The sequence below is a fragment of the Microchirus variegatus genome, assembly GCF_963457635.1.
Source record: "Microchirus variegatus genome assembly, chromosome: 1".
In the NCBI taxonomy this organism is placed as follows: domain Eukaryota; kingdom Metazoa; phylum Chordata; class Actinopteri; order Pleuronectiformes; family Soleidae; genus Microchirus; species Microchirus variegatus.
The window spans coordinates 5,337,372-5,355,753 of record NC_139802.1 but is presented as its reverse complement, the minus strand read 5'-3'; the positions used below and the strand labels follow the sequence as shown (position 1 = coordinate 5,355,753).

General features: G+C 41.3%; 1 protein-coding gene across 1 annotated transcript; it reads left to right on the top strand.

Annotated features, from left to right (window-relative positions):
* Positions 1 to 1,584: 1,584 nt before the first annotated feature.
* On the top strand, positions 1,585 to 18,017 carry tmem245 (transmembrane protein 245). Its single transcript, XM_083888423.1, has 17 exons — positions 1,585 to 2,296; positions 5,364 to 5,481; positions 5,937 to 6,032; positions 6,972 to 7,079; positions 7,458 to 7,661; positions 7,746 to 7,915; positions 11,619 to 11,723; positions 11,802 to 11,884; positions 11,972 to 12,062; positions 12,180 to 12,278; positions 12,388 to 12,516; positions 13,896 to 14,018; positions 14,340 to 14,485; positions 14,569 to 14,669; positions 14,756 to 14,930; positions 15,717 to 15,914; positions 16,700 to 18,017. The coding sequence occupies exons 1-17, from the start codon at positions 1,691 to 1,693 to the stop codon at positions 16,746 to 16,748; spliced, it is 2,601 nt and encodes an 866-aa protein (XP_083744549.1). The 5' UTR covers positions 1,585 to 1,690; the 3' UTR covers positions 16,749 to 18,017.
* The last annotated feature ends 365 nt before the right edge of the window (positions 18,018 to 18,382 follow it).

The window sequence follows — 18,382 nt, the reverse complement described above, 5'->3', positions numbered from 1 at the left end:
ACACACTATGCATTGTATCAATTGTTGAATCGAGAAACAATTTTGAATCAAATCGTGACCCTAAGAATCAGAATCGAATCGTGAGCCACCAAAAGATTCACATCCCTATTATAATATCTTTAATATCAGTAACAGACATGATCAATATGGGACATCAGAATCCAGATCTGATCTCAGAATCTAAGCAGATGTTTTGTGTGCGAGACTTCCGCTTTGGCATTTCCGGCTATATTGGTGCAGGACAACAACTTTGAAAAATAACATGTAAACAGAGTCAGGGGTTGTAAGAAAAAGACATCAATGGGACGGGAATATGTTCATCACTGGTGCTGCAGGCGCTTCTTTGTGTTTTCATGTTTGTGTTTTCAGTCTCCAAACCTCTTTGCGGTCGCCTTGCTTTACTAGTGCAATGTTGCTACTGCCTCCCACATCTGTACTGACTTAAAAGGAAGCACTTCCTGCTATTTGTGAGGTTGTTGCAGCTGGAAAGTGTCTCAGTGCTATTGGAGCAAAGTTTGTGGCGTACACCACAGCCAGGAGATTAATTTTACTCAAATGGAAGAAGGCTTGTCCTACTTTTCCAAATTGGATTAGAGAAGTTATGCAGAAAGAAGACAACATTAGATAGACCTTGGGAGGGCTGAATGTCCAGTGTTAACTAAAAGAGATTAAAATACAATATCACTTATAATTCTTTATAACTCTTTCTCTCTTTAGTTGTTTTTATTTACCATCATTCTTTATTGCTATAACAGATCAAACCAGAGGTTCAGACAGGGTGGCTGTGTATGTTGAATTATTGCATGAACTAATATTGTTTGAAAACAGAAATTGACTAAAACTAACCACTTCCTGTGTGCAGTGTGGCAATTATGTCGCCGGGTGTGGTAATGTTGTCACGGAATTTAAATGTAACAGCAAATCTTTAAGTCACATGACGTATCTTATTCTTGCATTTGGTAAATTTAACATTCATAAAGCACCATTCTCTAAATCCTCCCCTAACATTAACAGTTTTATAATTGAATTCAACTTGTACATAGATACTTTAACCCATATGTCAAACAAAACAAGCAAACTCGCGTTGTTTTATTTTGATGAACTATTTTCCGTAGCCCCTAGTTAAGATATTATGCCTATTTCTGATTTATTTATGTATTTATTTATTTTTGTTAGTTTGTTTCTTTAATTTACATTATTTCATTTCATATATTTTATTCAGCATACATGTGATCTGTTTTTCTGTAATATATATCTGATATGCACATTGTTTTATATGTATTTTGGCTGTATGTTTCTAATTTCAAATAAAGTTTGTTCAAAAACAAAACAAAACACGACACTGAGCAATACAGGAAGTGACGTGTGGAGCTGATAGGCTGAATGTTTGATTCTGACTACATGCAATCCGATCACTGAGGAATGAGCGGGATTATTGTAAAAAATACATAATTTAAACGTGCTTCAAATAATCTGAACCATCTCTTCAGTGTATGAAGGCAAGAGCTGTTCAGAGGAACACTAGGGGGCGCTGGTTTTATTCCGAGCAGTTTCCCAAACGCCGGGAAAAGTAAGAAGAAGAAGAAGAAGAAGAAGGTCTCCATGGTTTCGTCACTGCTGCGTCATATGTTGTTTGTTCACGCGGTACATTCCCGGGGAAGAGACGCTGGTACCGACAGAGACTCAGGACATGGCAGACGAAGAGGACTCGGCGGCGGCGGCGGAGTCTGCCGCTGCGTCCCCGCCGGAGACTCCTCACATCGCGCGGCCACAATATGTCTCTTTCTCCGAGAGCGTGCAGCCGGCCGTCGGGATGATGAGCCAGCTCCTGACACAGCCCTCGTCCCTAAAGTTTGACAAAAACATCAAACAGGCTTTTTACAACACGGGGGCGATGATCTTTGTCGCTATCTGCTGCGGGGCAACTGTGCTGGTCTACTTCATCCTGGAGGCCTTCCTCCGCCCGCTGCTCTGGGCAGTTCTCTGCGGAACCTTCCTCCACCCGTTCAAACACTCCTTAGCCAGACTTGGGCGTTCGTGGCTCAGCGGCCTGCAGGACAGCGGGACACCCATCGTGGTGGGGACACTGTTAGTCCCGGTGTGGTGCGTGAACTACGGGGTGGAGGCGATGGGCAAGCTGGTGCTGGAGAGGCTCACGGTGCTGCTGGCGATCGGAGCCGGGGTGCCGCTGCTGTACTTCCTCTATTATTTCTGGAGCGTCATCGGCATGCAGGTGATCCTCGGACACGTCTGTGGGATCATCGGGGCCGCGCTCGACTGTTTCCACGCCGCGTGGGTGAGTGAATGGACGGTGACAACAGAAGGTGTCTGTGTGTGTGTGTCTGTCAGTGTCAGTGAGGTCAGCTGGAGCTGCGTCTCAACTCAGAATCTCTGCATTGATGTTGACAGAGAGCCACACGTGATGGTCACCAACAGTGGCGGGTACACGCATTACAGGGGCAGGGGCTCAAGTGAAAAAAGACACCCCTTATTCACTGAAGAAAAAGTTTTCTTTCATCTTTATTTATTTTGCAGATCAGCCTACTCAACAGCTTAAAAGTGCATTATGTAATAAATCTAAAGCAACTGGCCATAAAATCCTCCTAATATGTCACAGAGACTCAGGAATAATGTTCATATAACAAACTGAACTCACCAACAACAACAGTACAGCCAAAATATTTGCATTAAAAAAATATTTTGCAGACTGCAAATCATGCCTATGTTTTGAAATCATCGGCATGTGGCGCCACCTACCGCCGTCTACCAATCATTGCAGTCAGTAGAGTCTCAGCTGCCCAGCAACCACAGGTTGCCAGTTACGTCAGAAAACAAAACCTTAAAGTCAACCTCAGTATTTTGAATTTGAATGTAGTAACCGTTTTTGGCCACATTCTTACATATGGCATATGCATATTTGCATATCTGCATATTTACTATATAAAGGATCACATTTATTGGGCATTACACACTTTAACTGAGAATTTATGCTATGGGCCAGATTAAATATGACATGACAACACCAACTAAATTCAGCTTATTAAATGTGAATATTTTACCGTTTCTTTACCGGTTTCCTCCCACAGTCCAAAAACATACAATATGGGGATTCGGTAAATTGTACACTCTAAATTGGCCTTGTGACAGTGAATGGTTGAATGTCTCTATATGTGGCCCTGTGATGGACTGGTGATCTGTCCAGGGTGTGACCCCATCTATCGCCCTACGTCAGCTGAGATTGGCACGGCGCCCCCCTGTGACCCTCCTGTGGAGGATAAAGCGGTAGATAATGGATGGATGGATGGAACGAGGCATTTGTTAACACCATCGTGTCCAGGTTTGAGTAATTTCCTGACCTTTTATAGACCAAATGATTACTCGATTAATCTAAAGAATAAGCAACAACAATCAATTATGAAAGTAATCATGAGTTGCAGCCTTAGTTCTCGGGCCCGAAAAATCAAAATATGGCAAAAGAATATTAATGTTAATCCAGTAATTGTTTGGTCCATAAAATGTCAGAAAACCCCACTGAAACAAATATGAGTCGATTATCAAAATAGTTGACGATTAAGTTAAAGGTCACATAGAGTGGTCCTGTTGCACATACATGTTAGTTATAGAGGTCTACTTACATACATTAACTTGTTTTTATGGTCCTGCCCAGAGCAGGAGGATCTGCTGTTCAGGAGAACCGGTGTTTACGTAACCGGACCGGGTTTTTTCAGAGATTACAATAAAACATAGCGTTCTCAGCAGTGGCTGAACTGTTTGTTTTGAACCTTCAGGGTTTCTTAAACAAGGTAATGACGCAGATACACACAAAAAAAACAGCGTTAATTGGAACTTCCAGTCTAGATCCGCTTTAATAAACGATTAATAATCAATTAATTATTGAAGCCCTAAACAAGTGTGAGAAACACTTGAGTTAGTTAAGAACTGCAGGTTTGATGGTCTTAATTCTTAGTTTTGTAAATGTAAGAATTACCAGTGCAGTATTGATATTTTTCACATTTGTCTGTCTCTGATGAAGAACGCATTTCTTCCACAAAGATGTTTGATGTGCATGTACTGTAATACTCTTATTATCATTCACAAATCAAAAACCAAATAAAGCCTTTGTACAGATGTGTTTACAAGACCCTTGGTGCAGCTCATATATACTGTCTGATCTCCTAATTGTAAACATCCTGAATCTAGAACATCCCAAAACATTGGTGTGGCAAACTATGATTTATACTTAACATTAGAAATGTTAACATATGGATTTAATCATCACATATTTCTATGACAGTCTGACATGGACCAAATGTATAATGGCAGAAGTTTCATAGAACAAACCCATAAACACTTTTCTTACAGCTTCAAGTTGTTGCTCCTTGACATCTCCAACAGTGTCTTATTTGTTTGAACTCAAAGAAGAAAGTTGTTTTTTGGGGTTTTTTTTTCTTGTGCCAAAAAAGCTAATCTATTTTCCTGCAGTTTCAATACCTTTATTATTCTAAAATATCACGAGGGGCCTGAGCCCCGGGTCTCCTTGACTCCATACAAATTGTATTAAAGGATGTGCTTTTGTGCTTGTGTGCGTGTGCATGGCGATTCTAGAGTCTGTAGGGGCCCTAAGCAAAAATTCCCAGGGGGCCCTTCCAACCAGTGTTCATCACCATTATGTTATAAATAATCTGACACCAACGAAAAATGTATGAGTTCAGAATATATATATATTTTTAGAAATGAATGAAATAACATGGAAAAACCTTGTAATTAAAAAGTATGTGAAAATATAAATGTAAAGAACAATAAAATACTGTAAATAGCTTTTTAATACTATATAAACTGAGTAAAAAAAAGATATGCATTACACTGTAAATAATCCTCTTCATTTTCCAACTTGCAGAACGATAACTTCACACAGGTTAAAGTGAGGTGGGGCCCCTTTAGGGAGGTTTCCTACTGAGATATCATTGCAAATCGCCCATTGTTTTTTAAGGGGGAGGCGGCTGGTCACTGCACATTTCAGTAAAAACCCCCGAGTGTCGGCGGCCCCCTATCGGCTCTGGGTCCCAAGCAGTTGCCTGCCTTGCCTGTTCACAAGCTGCGCCTCTGTGTGTGTGTGTTGTTTTACTGAAAACAGAGGGAGACTGAATGGGATGGAGGGCATGATAAGAGAGTACAATGAAAGGTGCTTTTTATGTGGTTTTATTGAACTGGAATTCTTTACATTCACTTCAGTCCAGATCTCAAAAGCTTGGCCTAATTATCATTTTTTTTATAGCAACTCCTTTCACTTCTAGTTTAAATTTAATAAAAACCTGCAATAACAGCATATTCGTTTTGTTGTTGTTTTTTTTGTGTGTTATAAGGTGTGCACTGCGGTGTTTGGCTACTTGTTGGCGGTTTGTTTCAAGTGGAGTCCTCAAACCGAGCGATACCTGAAGGCTCTGGCTCTTCCTGTCTGGGTCATCGCCCTCTTCTACATCGGTGAGGGCAGAGATGAGATACCTTTTTTTTTAAACTCTCATTTCCCTTGGGATGATTTCCTCACAGATAGACTTACTGGATGGATGGATTTCTGTAAAGCACAAGCAGCCAATTGTGTTTTTTAGTTGGCAAAAGAGAGGGGGCGGTAGCTCACAGGACTTTGCGCAAGGCACATGCAAAGTGAATTAGTAATATGAGGAAGTCATAGATATTTTTAGCGCACACAAGACTTCTTGTTCTTCAGGCAGGCGGCGTTAAAAAATGACAGAGAAGAAACACAAATGACTCAAAATAATCACTATTGTCTCAGTAAATATTTGCCAAATGTCAGCATCTCCAACAAAATGAGAACCAGAATGTCGGCAAAGCATCGTGCACGTCAGAGAGAGTGTGTCCACAATGAAGAGGAGACACAGAGTTACTTTAACGTTATAACACTCATTTTCTGTTTTCAGTGTCTCTGACCGGCTCATGGAGAGTGCCCATATTTGTGGGTGTGGTTATTCTCCTCATCGTGGGCTCCCAGGAGAAACCACCTGTTCCTGGCAGAGGTGATGATTTATGAACACACACGTTCACATTTTACCACAATTACCTGACATATTGTTGTCAATCTACCCGGCAGACATGCTTGTGATTAAAACAAACAAACAAAACAAGACTAAATGTATTAAGTATGGAATACTTATATATATTCTTTATGTCAGTCTTCATATGCAGGTCTCAGTAAGAGAGTGTATAGTACAGATGATGGTTAACATTACTGTTGTCTTCTTCTGATAAGCAAACAGGGCATGGATGCAGCACCCTCTACTGGGCAACTTAGTAATTACTTCAAAAGCTCTGATGCACCTCTTGGTTGTTTATTACCTCCGCCAAGGAGGTTATGTTTTCACCCGAGTATGTCTGTCTGTCTGTTAGCAACACAACACGAAAAGTCACGGAATTTTGTCCGCAATAGGACCAGGAACTAGTGAGCCGTGTTATCGCTAATTTGTAGGCACTGAGCTGCCTTGGCAGAGGTCTGTGCTCTCCGAGTGCTTTTCTAGTTTTGAAAAAGTGCATTATTGTTACTACTTTGTGCGTTTTTTGTATAATCTGCAGCATTAGTTATTACATTTAATAAAACATACAAAGTAAAATTAGTATGAAAACTGAAATATCAAAAAATAATGATTTGCATCAAGTCAAATCCAATTGTGAATTGGAATCAAATTGAATCAACAAATCAGTATTGACAACCCGGTTCTCTGAACCTCAAATTGGTCAAAAATCCATACTAACATAGGCTGTCAAGTCATCACCTTGAAACCTTTGAACCGTCTGTATGACTTATATTATTTCTTATCCCTGGTGCTCAATAGATTCAGCTTCATCTGGTCTCTCATCTGTTTTCTTTGACCGTATTTGTTCTAAAACACAAGTGACCTGCAATGTTTGAACCTCACATCACACCCTTTCATATTCTCCGTCTCTCTTGGTCTCCTCAGGTGAGCTGTCGGGCCAGGTGTTGTCATTTGCTGCTAATACCATTTACATGGCCATCTCCTGTAGCAACATTCATCTGAAAACCGAGTCCAGTCACAACTGTAGCACAGGTAAGACACTTTTGAGTTCACCCTGCAACATCACTGAGGTTTTTTTTTCCTGACTGGCACCACCTCTCATATGCTACAACACCATAACTAATCTGGAGGAAACATCTCTGTGACTGTGGATATTTGGCTGTCACTTTTAGGAGAGTGAGAATGATTTATAGTAGAAAGATCAGTCGATAACAACCATGCATAATGGCGCAAAATCACTGTTTTATACATTTTCTCGTGGATTTAGTGGACATTAAACCCAAAGCCATGATGAGAAGTAAAGTTAAATATTGACCAATAAGTCCAACGCTTGAATTTCTGCACTGATTTGAGAAAACGCAGCTAAAAAAAAATCCTCTGTTTTCCTCCCTGTCTCTCATTTACCTGCAGACGGTGTGCAGCCTGTGGGCCCTGAACCTGCCACCCCTGGGTTTCTGCAGGGCTCTCGTTCATTTCCTGGCGGCTTCTTCCATAAAAAGAAAAACCCCCACAGAGCCAGTGATATCTACTTTATTGTACTGGTCTGGGCCATAGTTCTGGTTCAGGTCTGGCTCAACCTCTGGATACTAAAACTCCTGCCTATCCCAGTGGCTGGTAACTCTCTCACACACACACACACACACGTGTGCAGTACATATTTCTTTATACATTTATACCGAGGCTGGTGTTGCATTGCAGTGTGGGTGCTGAAGAAGCTGGTGGTCCATTTTGGCCTCATGGGCTTTGCAGAGCGGACTCTGTACTCATGGTGGGTGGTGCTGGAGAAGTTCGGAGGTGAGCGAGAGGAGGCGCTGCTGCCTGGACCAATCAAAGGCCTGGTACAGTTCCTGCTTCGTATTGACACCAAGGTAAGGCCTCTGACTGCTGTGCCGCCAGTTATTTCCCCTGTCTTTGATTTCACATGTCCATTAGGTTTTTTTCTTTGATTAAAAAGTAATTCTATACAAAAAACCTACTATTTTTCAAATGTGCCTCTATTTTTCCAATATAGTGGAGCTTATCTCTTGACTCCCAGAAACCACAGTGCATTTCAGCTTCTCCCAGTGAATTGATTTGAATTCCAGGGCCTTGACACGTAGATTCTGTCCAGTTTCACTCGTCTCCTCCAACAAAGCTTCCTCATAAACTCTGATAAATATGTGTTATTACATGTTACGCAGCACCACACTGCAGACAGACAAGGGAAGGACCAGAGGTTAGCGGAGTAACAATGGTCAGGACCATATCGTTTAGGACCATAACAAAATGAATGGAGTGACAATTATGTCTTGTTTTGGAAATCAAATCATTTTCTTATACTAATGAGTTTAAATAGAGGTGCATTTTAAAGGCAGTGACTCACTGCAGACAAATTGAACTCTAAAATATATCTTTGTTCTGTTGATTCTGGGATGCAGTTGTGTTTGTAATCACAGTGATTTGCACCCGGACACTCCCCGTATGGTCAGTAAATCAGTCTCGCCCGCCACTTCCCGACACCTCACTGCCTGTACCCAAACAAAAATGCTGTGGTCTTGTTGCATGGGTACATGTGATTGACTGCTGCACACCTTCTTTTTGGGGTATAATAACCTTCCAAATGTCTCTTTGTCTCCTTCCAAGCTCTGGCCTTGGCTTAACAAGCAGGTAATGAATCTGAGAAGAAGAGTGGTGAGAGAACTCTTGACTGACAGTAAGAGTGTTTGGTTTAACAGGAAAATTAGGGATGAGGATAAAGAATTAACTCGCCTATATTGTGTGTGGGTGTGTGGGTGTGTGTGTGTGAAGGTGTGAACACACCTTGTAGAAGCTTGGACTGGCGCATTACCACTGTGTTGTCACTCTTATCACCCTCTCATGCGGCTTCTATGTCTGCCCCTTTGCTGCTTTCCCCCCCCCTGCTTCTTGCTTTCACATTTCACAGGAAGCTACAGTTGTGGGAAGTGGGACTGTTCGGTCCTTCATCCTCGTCTGTAGCTTCCCTGCTTTGATCTAACGCGGCGCAGGTTTGGCTTGAGAGTGTCTGAGCTCAGAGAGGAGACTGACAGACAGAGCAGAGCAGAGTGGGAGAACTGGGCCAGGGCTTCTGAAAACTGCTGACGAGAAAGGACGATTTTAAGTCTCATGTTAGTCAAAGACTGTACGGAAATGGACTTAGACTTCTGGTTTGAAAAGTGAAGCCCAGGGCGTGAGACAGAAGGAGCACTTCTCTGGTTACAAACAACTCCATTTGAATAGAAGTCTCTGGGAAAGTAGATGATCAAGTGGACACCTGAGTGACACCAATTATTGTCCAATACAAGTCTGATATGTTGGCAGTCAAAACTCAAACCTGGAGGCTTTAATAGGTGAGTTTTGCAATCAGAAGACTGTCCATTTTTTCCATATAGTCCATGGTTTTAATAGACATGGAGGGTCACTACACTCTTAGAAATAAAAGTGCTAAGTAGAACCATATAAGGCTCTTTGGCTTGTCCTCATAGGATAACCCTTTTTGGCTCCAGGTAGAACCTTTCCACCGAGAACCCTTTTAATACCCTTTATTCAGGAAAGGGATTTTAAAGGGTTCTCTGGATCATAAATGATTCTTACTGGAACCATTAGTGTTACCAAGAACCCTTGAAAAACCCTTTCCCGAAAAGGGAGGCAAATAGCTCCAGGTAGAACCTCAGCCCTGGTAGAAGAACCCTTTTGGAACCCTTATTTCTAAAAGTGTACCTGTGGCCGTACAGTTCATTTCAAACCTTTAATGTCAGGTCAAAGTCATTGACTTTGAAACAGATTAGCTACAACACACATCACCACATATAGAACCAGAGATGTTAAAGGGAGAATAACAGGCGATTGGAATGCAAGAAAACATGTTTTGTGTCTGTGCAAAACGCTGTAAACATGACGACTGCAGAAGTGTAGTTCTGTGGCTTCTGTCTATGTCCGTGTGTGTCTGTTTCCTCATGGTGCTTCAGTTTTCAGGTTTTTGCTTTGCTTAAAGGTCCAGTTTGTAACATATATGGGGGTTTATTGGCAGAAGTTATAGCAAATAAAATGGTGTTGGGATTCTGTAGCCTTAGAATAAGCCTTTTATATAAACTGTGTGTCAGGGCCTTGCTTTTATGGAGGCCTCCATCTTCTGTCACCTTTTTTCTACAGCAGCCTGAACAAACTAACCAATCAAAATATAAATTTTGCAATACTGTGCAAACAAAGGAGAATGACTTCCTTTCTGTCATTCACAGACATGCTTGGATGTCACTAATTCTTACACACTGGACCTTTTTAATTGATATAAAGACAGAAATACTTTTTTTTTTTTTTTACTATCCCTTGAAAAGACGCTTTAGTTAACTGATTCCACTATTTCCTGTGTAGCATAATCCCAATGTTGGTTTTTTAATATCATCTTCAGTAAGCCATACGATTACAGAGGATGATTGAGGCACTGAGTTTTATTTCCAGTCTGTCCCACATGAACTGTCCTGCTGTTATAAATACTCTCAAACCCCTCAAATGTGTATTAATCTGTGTCTGACAGTCTCCAGTCAATGCTTAATATATCCTTGAGTGAGTCATGTTAACTATTAATGAGTATCTTCTTTTTAAAGAGAAGCTAAACTTGTGATCTGTTTTTATAGTTTTATTTCTAAGTATTGAGTTTTAGATTAGCACATTGATATTATTCTGTCTTTTCAGTGTAGAGTTGTGTTAAGATTTTGGACTTGGATTTGGCCTGGTAGACCTTTGACTTGAACTGTGGTATAAAAGGGCGTCATAAGGTCAGCAATGTAGTTATTGCAGGCATTTGACCTTATCATTTGTACATGATGACTGTTGTGGATTGACCACAATATTAAAGCAGCCAGAAGCAGAGGTTTCTTCATTATTCAGGACTCATAATATAACATGTAATTGCTTATTCATTCATGTGTCCTAGATCTTAAAGGAAAGCTGCTTTACAAAGGTCATGTGATTTTTGTTGAGACCGTATCATGGAAGCAGTGGTTTAACTCTGAGATTTTTTAATTACATAGGTGTTTGTGTTGTTTTACTTTTGTCTGGCCTGTCAATAACTTCTCTGGTGTTTAATTAATATGTGGTTAAGAGCGTTAGCACAGCCTCTTCCTCTAACTTGATTTCCATCATGGTCACAAACTCATACAAATGAGGATTAAAGCACTTTTTGCTGTCGATACAGTTTTGGATCATTGAGAAACCTGAGTTGAGAACTGAAGAAGGTGACAACAGAACGCGCACAACATCCTCACGATACGTCCAAAATAAAAGAGGCACAAAGACACACAACCTGTGAATCACTCACACAGCATTTTCCTGCACTGAAATGCAACGTTGTGTGAGTGTATATGTGTGTGTGTGGGGGTCAACTACAGCAGAAGAGAGAAGTCTTTAGATCCAAAATGGCCTCTTCACATGGGAAGAACACAGGTTTCTCCATGTGTCTGATCACTGTATATGTTTCCATCCACTTTAAAGCATCACTGACTTTGTGCCCGTACTCTACCTCCTCTCTGCTTCCCCTCCCTTTTCTGCCGTTTCTCCTCCGTCTTCTCTGCTCAGATCATCGTGGGGTTGGAGCGATCTCTGGATAAAATCATCAGCATCTTCATCATCTTCCTCCTGGTCACAGGGACCCTGCTGATGGCGCTGCTGCTGACTGCTATGGTTCTGTTTCTGCTCTGCTGAATGACACCGCTGTCTGTGAGTGGCACGTGGTTTTGAATTTTTTTTTAACCTCCCTAGGTTCATCATGAGAGCGTTCAGATCATCGAGGTAACCGGTAATCTCATCAATGAGACTGTGTCTAACCATCCAGAATGGGCAAAGTAAGACTGTTAAATCTTTTTTCTTCATGTTTATGATGTTTCACCATCAGAACACCCTTCATTCTTTTTGACACCATCATTTTCTAGTTGGCTTCCAGAGGCTCGTGTGGTCCAGAAGGCTCTGAATTCAGCTGCTACTAACGTTTATCAACATGGGAGAGAATGGATAACACAGAAGGTGGGAATTATGCCCGTCACTGATTCATCTCACATCAAATATGAAGAAAACAGAACCACCAGCTCCAGCTGTAGAATAAATCTTTTCTTCTGTTCCTCTTTCTTTTCCCATGTGCAGCTTCAAAAGATGTTAGGAGACAAAGTGAACAACACAGCAGTGATTGAGAAACAGGTTTTGGAGCTTTGGGACCGGTTGTACCACTCCTGGTTTGTGAAGGTAAAATCCACTCATGTCCAGTCTCTTTTATTTCTTGAAGCTAAGGAGAGAAAAAGATTTACTGTGGCTTTAAATGCCAGGGTCGTGACGTGTTTCACGTGTTTTCCAGAATGTGACCCACTCTGGACGCCACCGTGGACACAAGATGATTCAGAGACAGAACAGCTGGTTAGTGGACATTCTGGACTGGAAGGACGTTGCCTCATTCCTACAGGAAAATATTGAGACTCTGTTGTCTGTAAGTACGGATTTGTCTCTACTATGTTGTTTTTATGACGCAGAGGATTTGGATACGTTTGATTTATCTGTCATCAAATACAATATTACAGTAAAAACACTTACTAAAGGGGGGGGGGGCGACATGCTATAGTCTTTGTTTTATTTGTGCACTATTTACCCAGGGTGTCCACGCATCCTTAAAAAAAAAGTATTGGATTCATGTATCTAAATGAAGGTTTTAAAATGTCTTAAAGGTCCCATATTATGCAAAATTAATTTTTTAATCATGTTAATCCTTATTTGGGACTCTGAAGGTCCTATCAATCACCAAAGTGTTAAAAAGATGACTCACTCATGTTTTTGTGGTCCTCCTCAGTCTAAGTACAGGAGATAAAACACGCGATGTTGACTTCCACGCTCGTTGGGATGTCACAATGCACTAAATTCCTGGAATTGTTGTCTCGCGGAGCTCCGCTTTGTCCGTAAAACACGCGAGAGTGCTGGTGAGGGCAACAGTGTCCGAAAACCGGAAGTCCGTGAAAAGTTCTATTATTCTTGGCTCCACAGTGCAGCACAGAGTCCTACACAAACTTCCAGCCTCAGAGGATTTATCTGTCAAGTGGATACATGTTATATATGACGACAATGTGCCTGCTAGAGCCTGCAAATGATCACTTTTCCGAATGCTAACTGCTGTTAGCTCCCAGTAGCCTCTGTGGCTGATGTCATTTTACTTTTTTTTTTAAAAAGAGATACTACTAAACAGAGCGTTGTGAACAGGGCTGTTTTGTCAGGGTGATTGAACTGCTGTGGTGCTTCATCCTTATGGTATTTTGACCAAAGCATGTCACAGACATGTTCATTATGACACCAGGGAACTAGGTTAACTTGGAGAAATAGGGTATAGTATGGGACCTTTAAATTCATTAAAAATGTATATGCTGGTCTTAAATGCATTACTCAAAGGTCTTGCATTTTTCAGAGTAGGGCTATTTAATGTTATATTTTTTTATTTTTCTCGCGGGACTTTGAAAAGAAGATGTACTTGGTCAGAAACATGTCGTTAATCTGCATCTGTACATACAGCTATTGAACCAGAGAACACCAAGTATCACCTTATGTTCAATGAACAGACCAAAAGTAAACTTGAATGAGTCTCATTGAACGACACACATGCTATGCTTGGGTTGTAATACAGCGGAATATATTTATAGTGTCGTCAGTGGCATTAAAAATGTCTTAAAAAGTTTTATATTTGACTTTCTGAAACCTTGCAGATACCCCGTTAACATTTAAAAGAATCACTTGATGTTTTCTAACACGCATTTCGAACACTGTGTCTCAAACGTTCCTTGTGGGTGATGTGTTCACTGTCACCTGGTTGTTTGTTTCTTGTAGATCTTGGAGTCTCTGTGGGTGGTCATGAGCAGGAACATCAGCCTCCTCATCTCCACAGCCACCACCCTCTTCACTGTCTTGTTCTACAGCGGCACGGCTCTGCTCAACTTTGCCCTGAGTCTGGTACGAAACTAAAGTCACTGCTGAAAATAAATCGTAAACGTTGGGTCGTTTGGTTCAGCTGTGTTTGTGTCGTGCGGTAAATACAGCAGTCTTTATGGAGGTTTTGAAGCGCAGTTAATACAACTGGTGCTTTCGTCAGTTTGCAGGTTTTTGACAATGAAGTGTATTAAATGTCAAATTTAACTTTGTACATCACAATGTTAGACATTCAGTTTTCCGAATACATCTTCGTCTTCTGACCCACAGTGACCTTCTGGTTTATTCGTTTATGACTATCTTTTGATTTTTTACCTTAATCTCCTTTCTCTTTCCTGTCTGCAGGTGATATTTCTCACCACTCTCTTCTACCTCCTGAGCTCCAGTGGTGAATATTACAAACCTGTGAAATGGGTGATCAATCTGACCCCGCTGTCCCAGCCTGGACCCTCCTCCAATATCATAGGCCAGTCTGTAGAAGAGGCCATCAGGTTAGGCACACGCTACATTTGATCTTGTGTTTGTTGGAGAAGCTACAGAATCTATAAATATATCTGATGTGTTTGTATAACAGAGGAGTTTTTGATGCCTCTCTGAAAATGGCCGGCTTCTACGGCCTCTACACTTGGCTCACACACACCATCTTTGGCATCAACATCGTCTTCATTCCTTCTGGTGAGTCAGCGCGTTCAAAAGTCTTTTAAACTCTTTATGTGCAAAGCAAACATTTTTTAATCTCTCTGAACGTCCTGGTCTTGAAGCTCTGGCCGCAATCTTGGGTGCGGTGCCGTTCCTGGGAACCTACTGGGCGGCGTTGCCGGCAGTGTGTGACCTGTGGTTGGCGCAGGGCGAAGGCGTCAAGGCCGTGCTGCTGCTGATCTGCCATCTGCTCCCCACGTATTTTGTAGACACGGCCATCTACTCTGATATCTCTGGGTACGTTTGTGCAACACTGAGGTTCCCACCTTTGGGCTCACCTATACAATTTTACATTAAAAGTCAGACTTTTATTCATCAAAAGTGTTGCAAAATGAATAGAAAATATAGTCAAGACATTGACAAGATTAGAAATAATGATTTTTAATCAAAATAATGACTTTGCTTTCATCAAAGAACCAGCAAAACATTGCACAAGGGTTTTCAAGGGTTTTCTAATCATCCAATAGCCTTCTGACACGATTAGCAAACACAATGTACCATTAGAACACTGGAAATGGGCCTCTATACACCTATGTACATATTCTATTAAAAACCAGACGTTTGCAGCTAGAATAGTCGTTTACCACATTAACAATGTACAGAGTGAGTAATTTAATGTTATATTAATTGAAAAAAAGTGATTTTTCGTCACATTTCGAAGTTACCCCAAACTTTTGAACAGTAGTGTATGCTATTGAATCATCCCACCTGTAAATCATACAAGCAAGGGTGAATATTCTAAACAGATTTGGAAGCAAATCCTGCCGTTGGTGAAATCTTTAAACAGTGTTGTGTCATGTTTTATAAAACACACGACTGTAGGTGATGCACCTAATGAAAGCAGTTCAGCACCAGGCCGAGTTAAAACTTCACTCAGGTCTTTATGGCATCTTGTCCGTCTGGTTTCCTTTAGAACAACATACTCTTACTATATTGTAGGGGTTCGTTCTTTATTAAATGTCGTTATTGTTATTATTATTCATTCATGTCCTGGGGGGAATTGTTTTTGTCTCTCTCTTTCAGTGGTGGACACCCATATCTGACAGGTCTGGCAGTGGCAGGAGGAGCCTACTATCTGGGTCTGGAGGGCGCCATCATTGGTCCCATCCTCCTCTGCATCCTGGTGGTGGCAGCCAACATCTACAGTGCCATGTTAATGAGCCCCAGCTCTGCAGCGCCCACACCAGTGCAGGCGACTTGGCCTGTCCACCCCACCATGAGGTAAACGCAGCACCTGGAATAGCTGGAGAATCACATGGGGAACAGCTGGTTAGATCTTCAAGAAGCACAACCACACCCAGTGGTGGCTAGAGAGATTTTGGGGGGGGGGGGGGCGCAAAGTCGGTTTTAGATATACTGTAAGATACAGTACAGAAGTGTATTTAGTGAAATTAAACTATCTGTTCAGAACAGTGTTTGCCTGATATTGCTTTTAACAGGAAACCTCTACATTAAATTCATCCTTGATCTGAATAACCCAAGGATCTCTTGGAGCCTAACTGGAAAAAAATCAGCTAATGTATGTAACTAAAAATAGCATATTTAGGTTAAGTGCAGACTAGCAGAGCCATGATTGGACTCCTCGACCTTCAGCCACCGTTCCTCCATCTTCGTTCCGTTCTCCGTGACTCATTCTCCATTTCTCTCTCTGTTTCTCACAGTCGAGCTCTTCCAGCTCTCTTGCTTCGATGTCTCATGGAACTTAAAAGATAAATGTTGTTGGCAAGGTGGTTTCTATCTCTTGTACTGAAGAGGAGCAAACTGCATATGAACCCCGAACACAGGAAGCACATCAACTCTCAGTCACTTAAGAAAACATAGGACATTTTATACCCGCATTTTAAAGCAAATTATATGCATTCATACATTAATTGTATACTACTCACGTTGCTCATTCACAAAATGAATCTCTCTGTGATTCTAACACATGCCAAACAGATGAGGTTTAGCCCTCGTGCCCTTTATCGACGAGCTGCCACTAACCACACTGTGATTGTCACTTTCAGGCCGTTCATAGACTCCACCCCTTCTGCTCTGAAGACGACCAGTGAGTGAGAGTTAGAAGTCGCGTCTGTGTGGATCGCTGCCTGTTCGCTGATTCCTCAGCAGAAGAGCTCTCCGACCTGAAGCTCTTCCCTGTGCTGCAGCAGTTAGCTCTGACCAAGAGGTGATGGCAGCGTCATGGCTGATCCCCCATGATGCTGCCCCGCTTATGTCTGCACTCATTTAAGACCCTGATACTTCCTGATCCACAACATGGACCAATGACATGACATTGGCCTTCATGAATGGTGACAATGATGATGCAATTATGTGCCTAAATTGATTTTTTTGTTGTTGAGAAATGGTTAAATGTTAATTTTGTTGAATGAAATGTTTTATGTACAAAGGCCCCTGGACTTCCACCGTGCACACGGCGGCTCACGCCGTGTTCATACTCCCTACCTCTCTCCTCACGGAGGCTCAAAGTAGAGTTTGTAGTGGCGGCTGATTTTAAACGCTTCTCACCAAACGTGGTGGAAGCTGTGAGTCTGCATCATCACAACCCTGCTTTTACAAAGACAAAACACTCCTGCTGTCCTGGACCAGGCTTTGTCAACACCGTCTATTTAACTCTCTGTGTGTTTTAACGTTGCGAATGTTACGACTTTTGATTTTCTCACGACTCCAGGTTTAGACTGAGACGACGACTTGAGATTGAATGACCTTCACTTCATGGAGTCTGATCTGAGTCCAGGATCAGCTGATAACTGAAAAATTGCTTTTTTTTTTATTATTATTATTATCATTATTATTATTATTATTACATTTTAAATGTATTACAAGCTTAAGTTTGTGTTTTTACTTAACACACGTGAGTGTGCGCACACACACAAGCTTTCCATTTTTAACACTCTTAGTTGATTGGTCAGTATTGAAAGACGTTTACACTTGGAGGTTTTTCCTGAGCACTTTGCAACTTTTGGTATGGCTACGACTTTTCATCCCAATGTTTTCCGTATGCAAGTTCGGACGTTTCACACCCATCACACTGTATTTAAGTTACTACTCTCCTCCTCCTCCGCTCTTGCACTTGTCCACCGCATTCTTAAATCACAGTCAGGCCACCGAGAGTAAAGTAGTTTACATCACTTAAAGCTTTAATTAACAGGCTGTATGAATGTAATACAACACATCCCATCATTCAGGGTCACTATGTTAAGTCCTCCCGAGAGTGGGAGGTTGGTGACGTTGTTCAGGTTTGGAACAAACCTGGTTTGGCAATGGTTTCTTACTGTAGTCTTCATTTGGTACCGTTGCCATGTTGTTTTTGTAATGACAGAATATGCACAATAAACATCATTTGTGTTTCCTCTGCCAAGGAGGTTATGATGATCTGTCCTACTGTCTGTGTTGATGGATTAATCTGTTGTTTTGTTTTGTTTTGTTTTTGTCGATGGATAGGTGATCGCCAAAGTATGTTCCTGTTGGTAAGAATTCACCCACTGATGATGACACAAAACATTATCACACTTTTAAGAAATCCAGATCTATTATAATGGACAAAACTGTAAAAAAAAAAGAATCTGTCAATTCTCATGATTTGAACAGAACTTGGAATGTGTGTGTGAAGCCAGGATCACTATTTACTCTACTGTCAGATTCAATAATAAAAAAAAGAGGTATAAAAAGTCATAATTATGAGATGT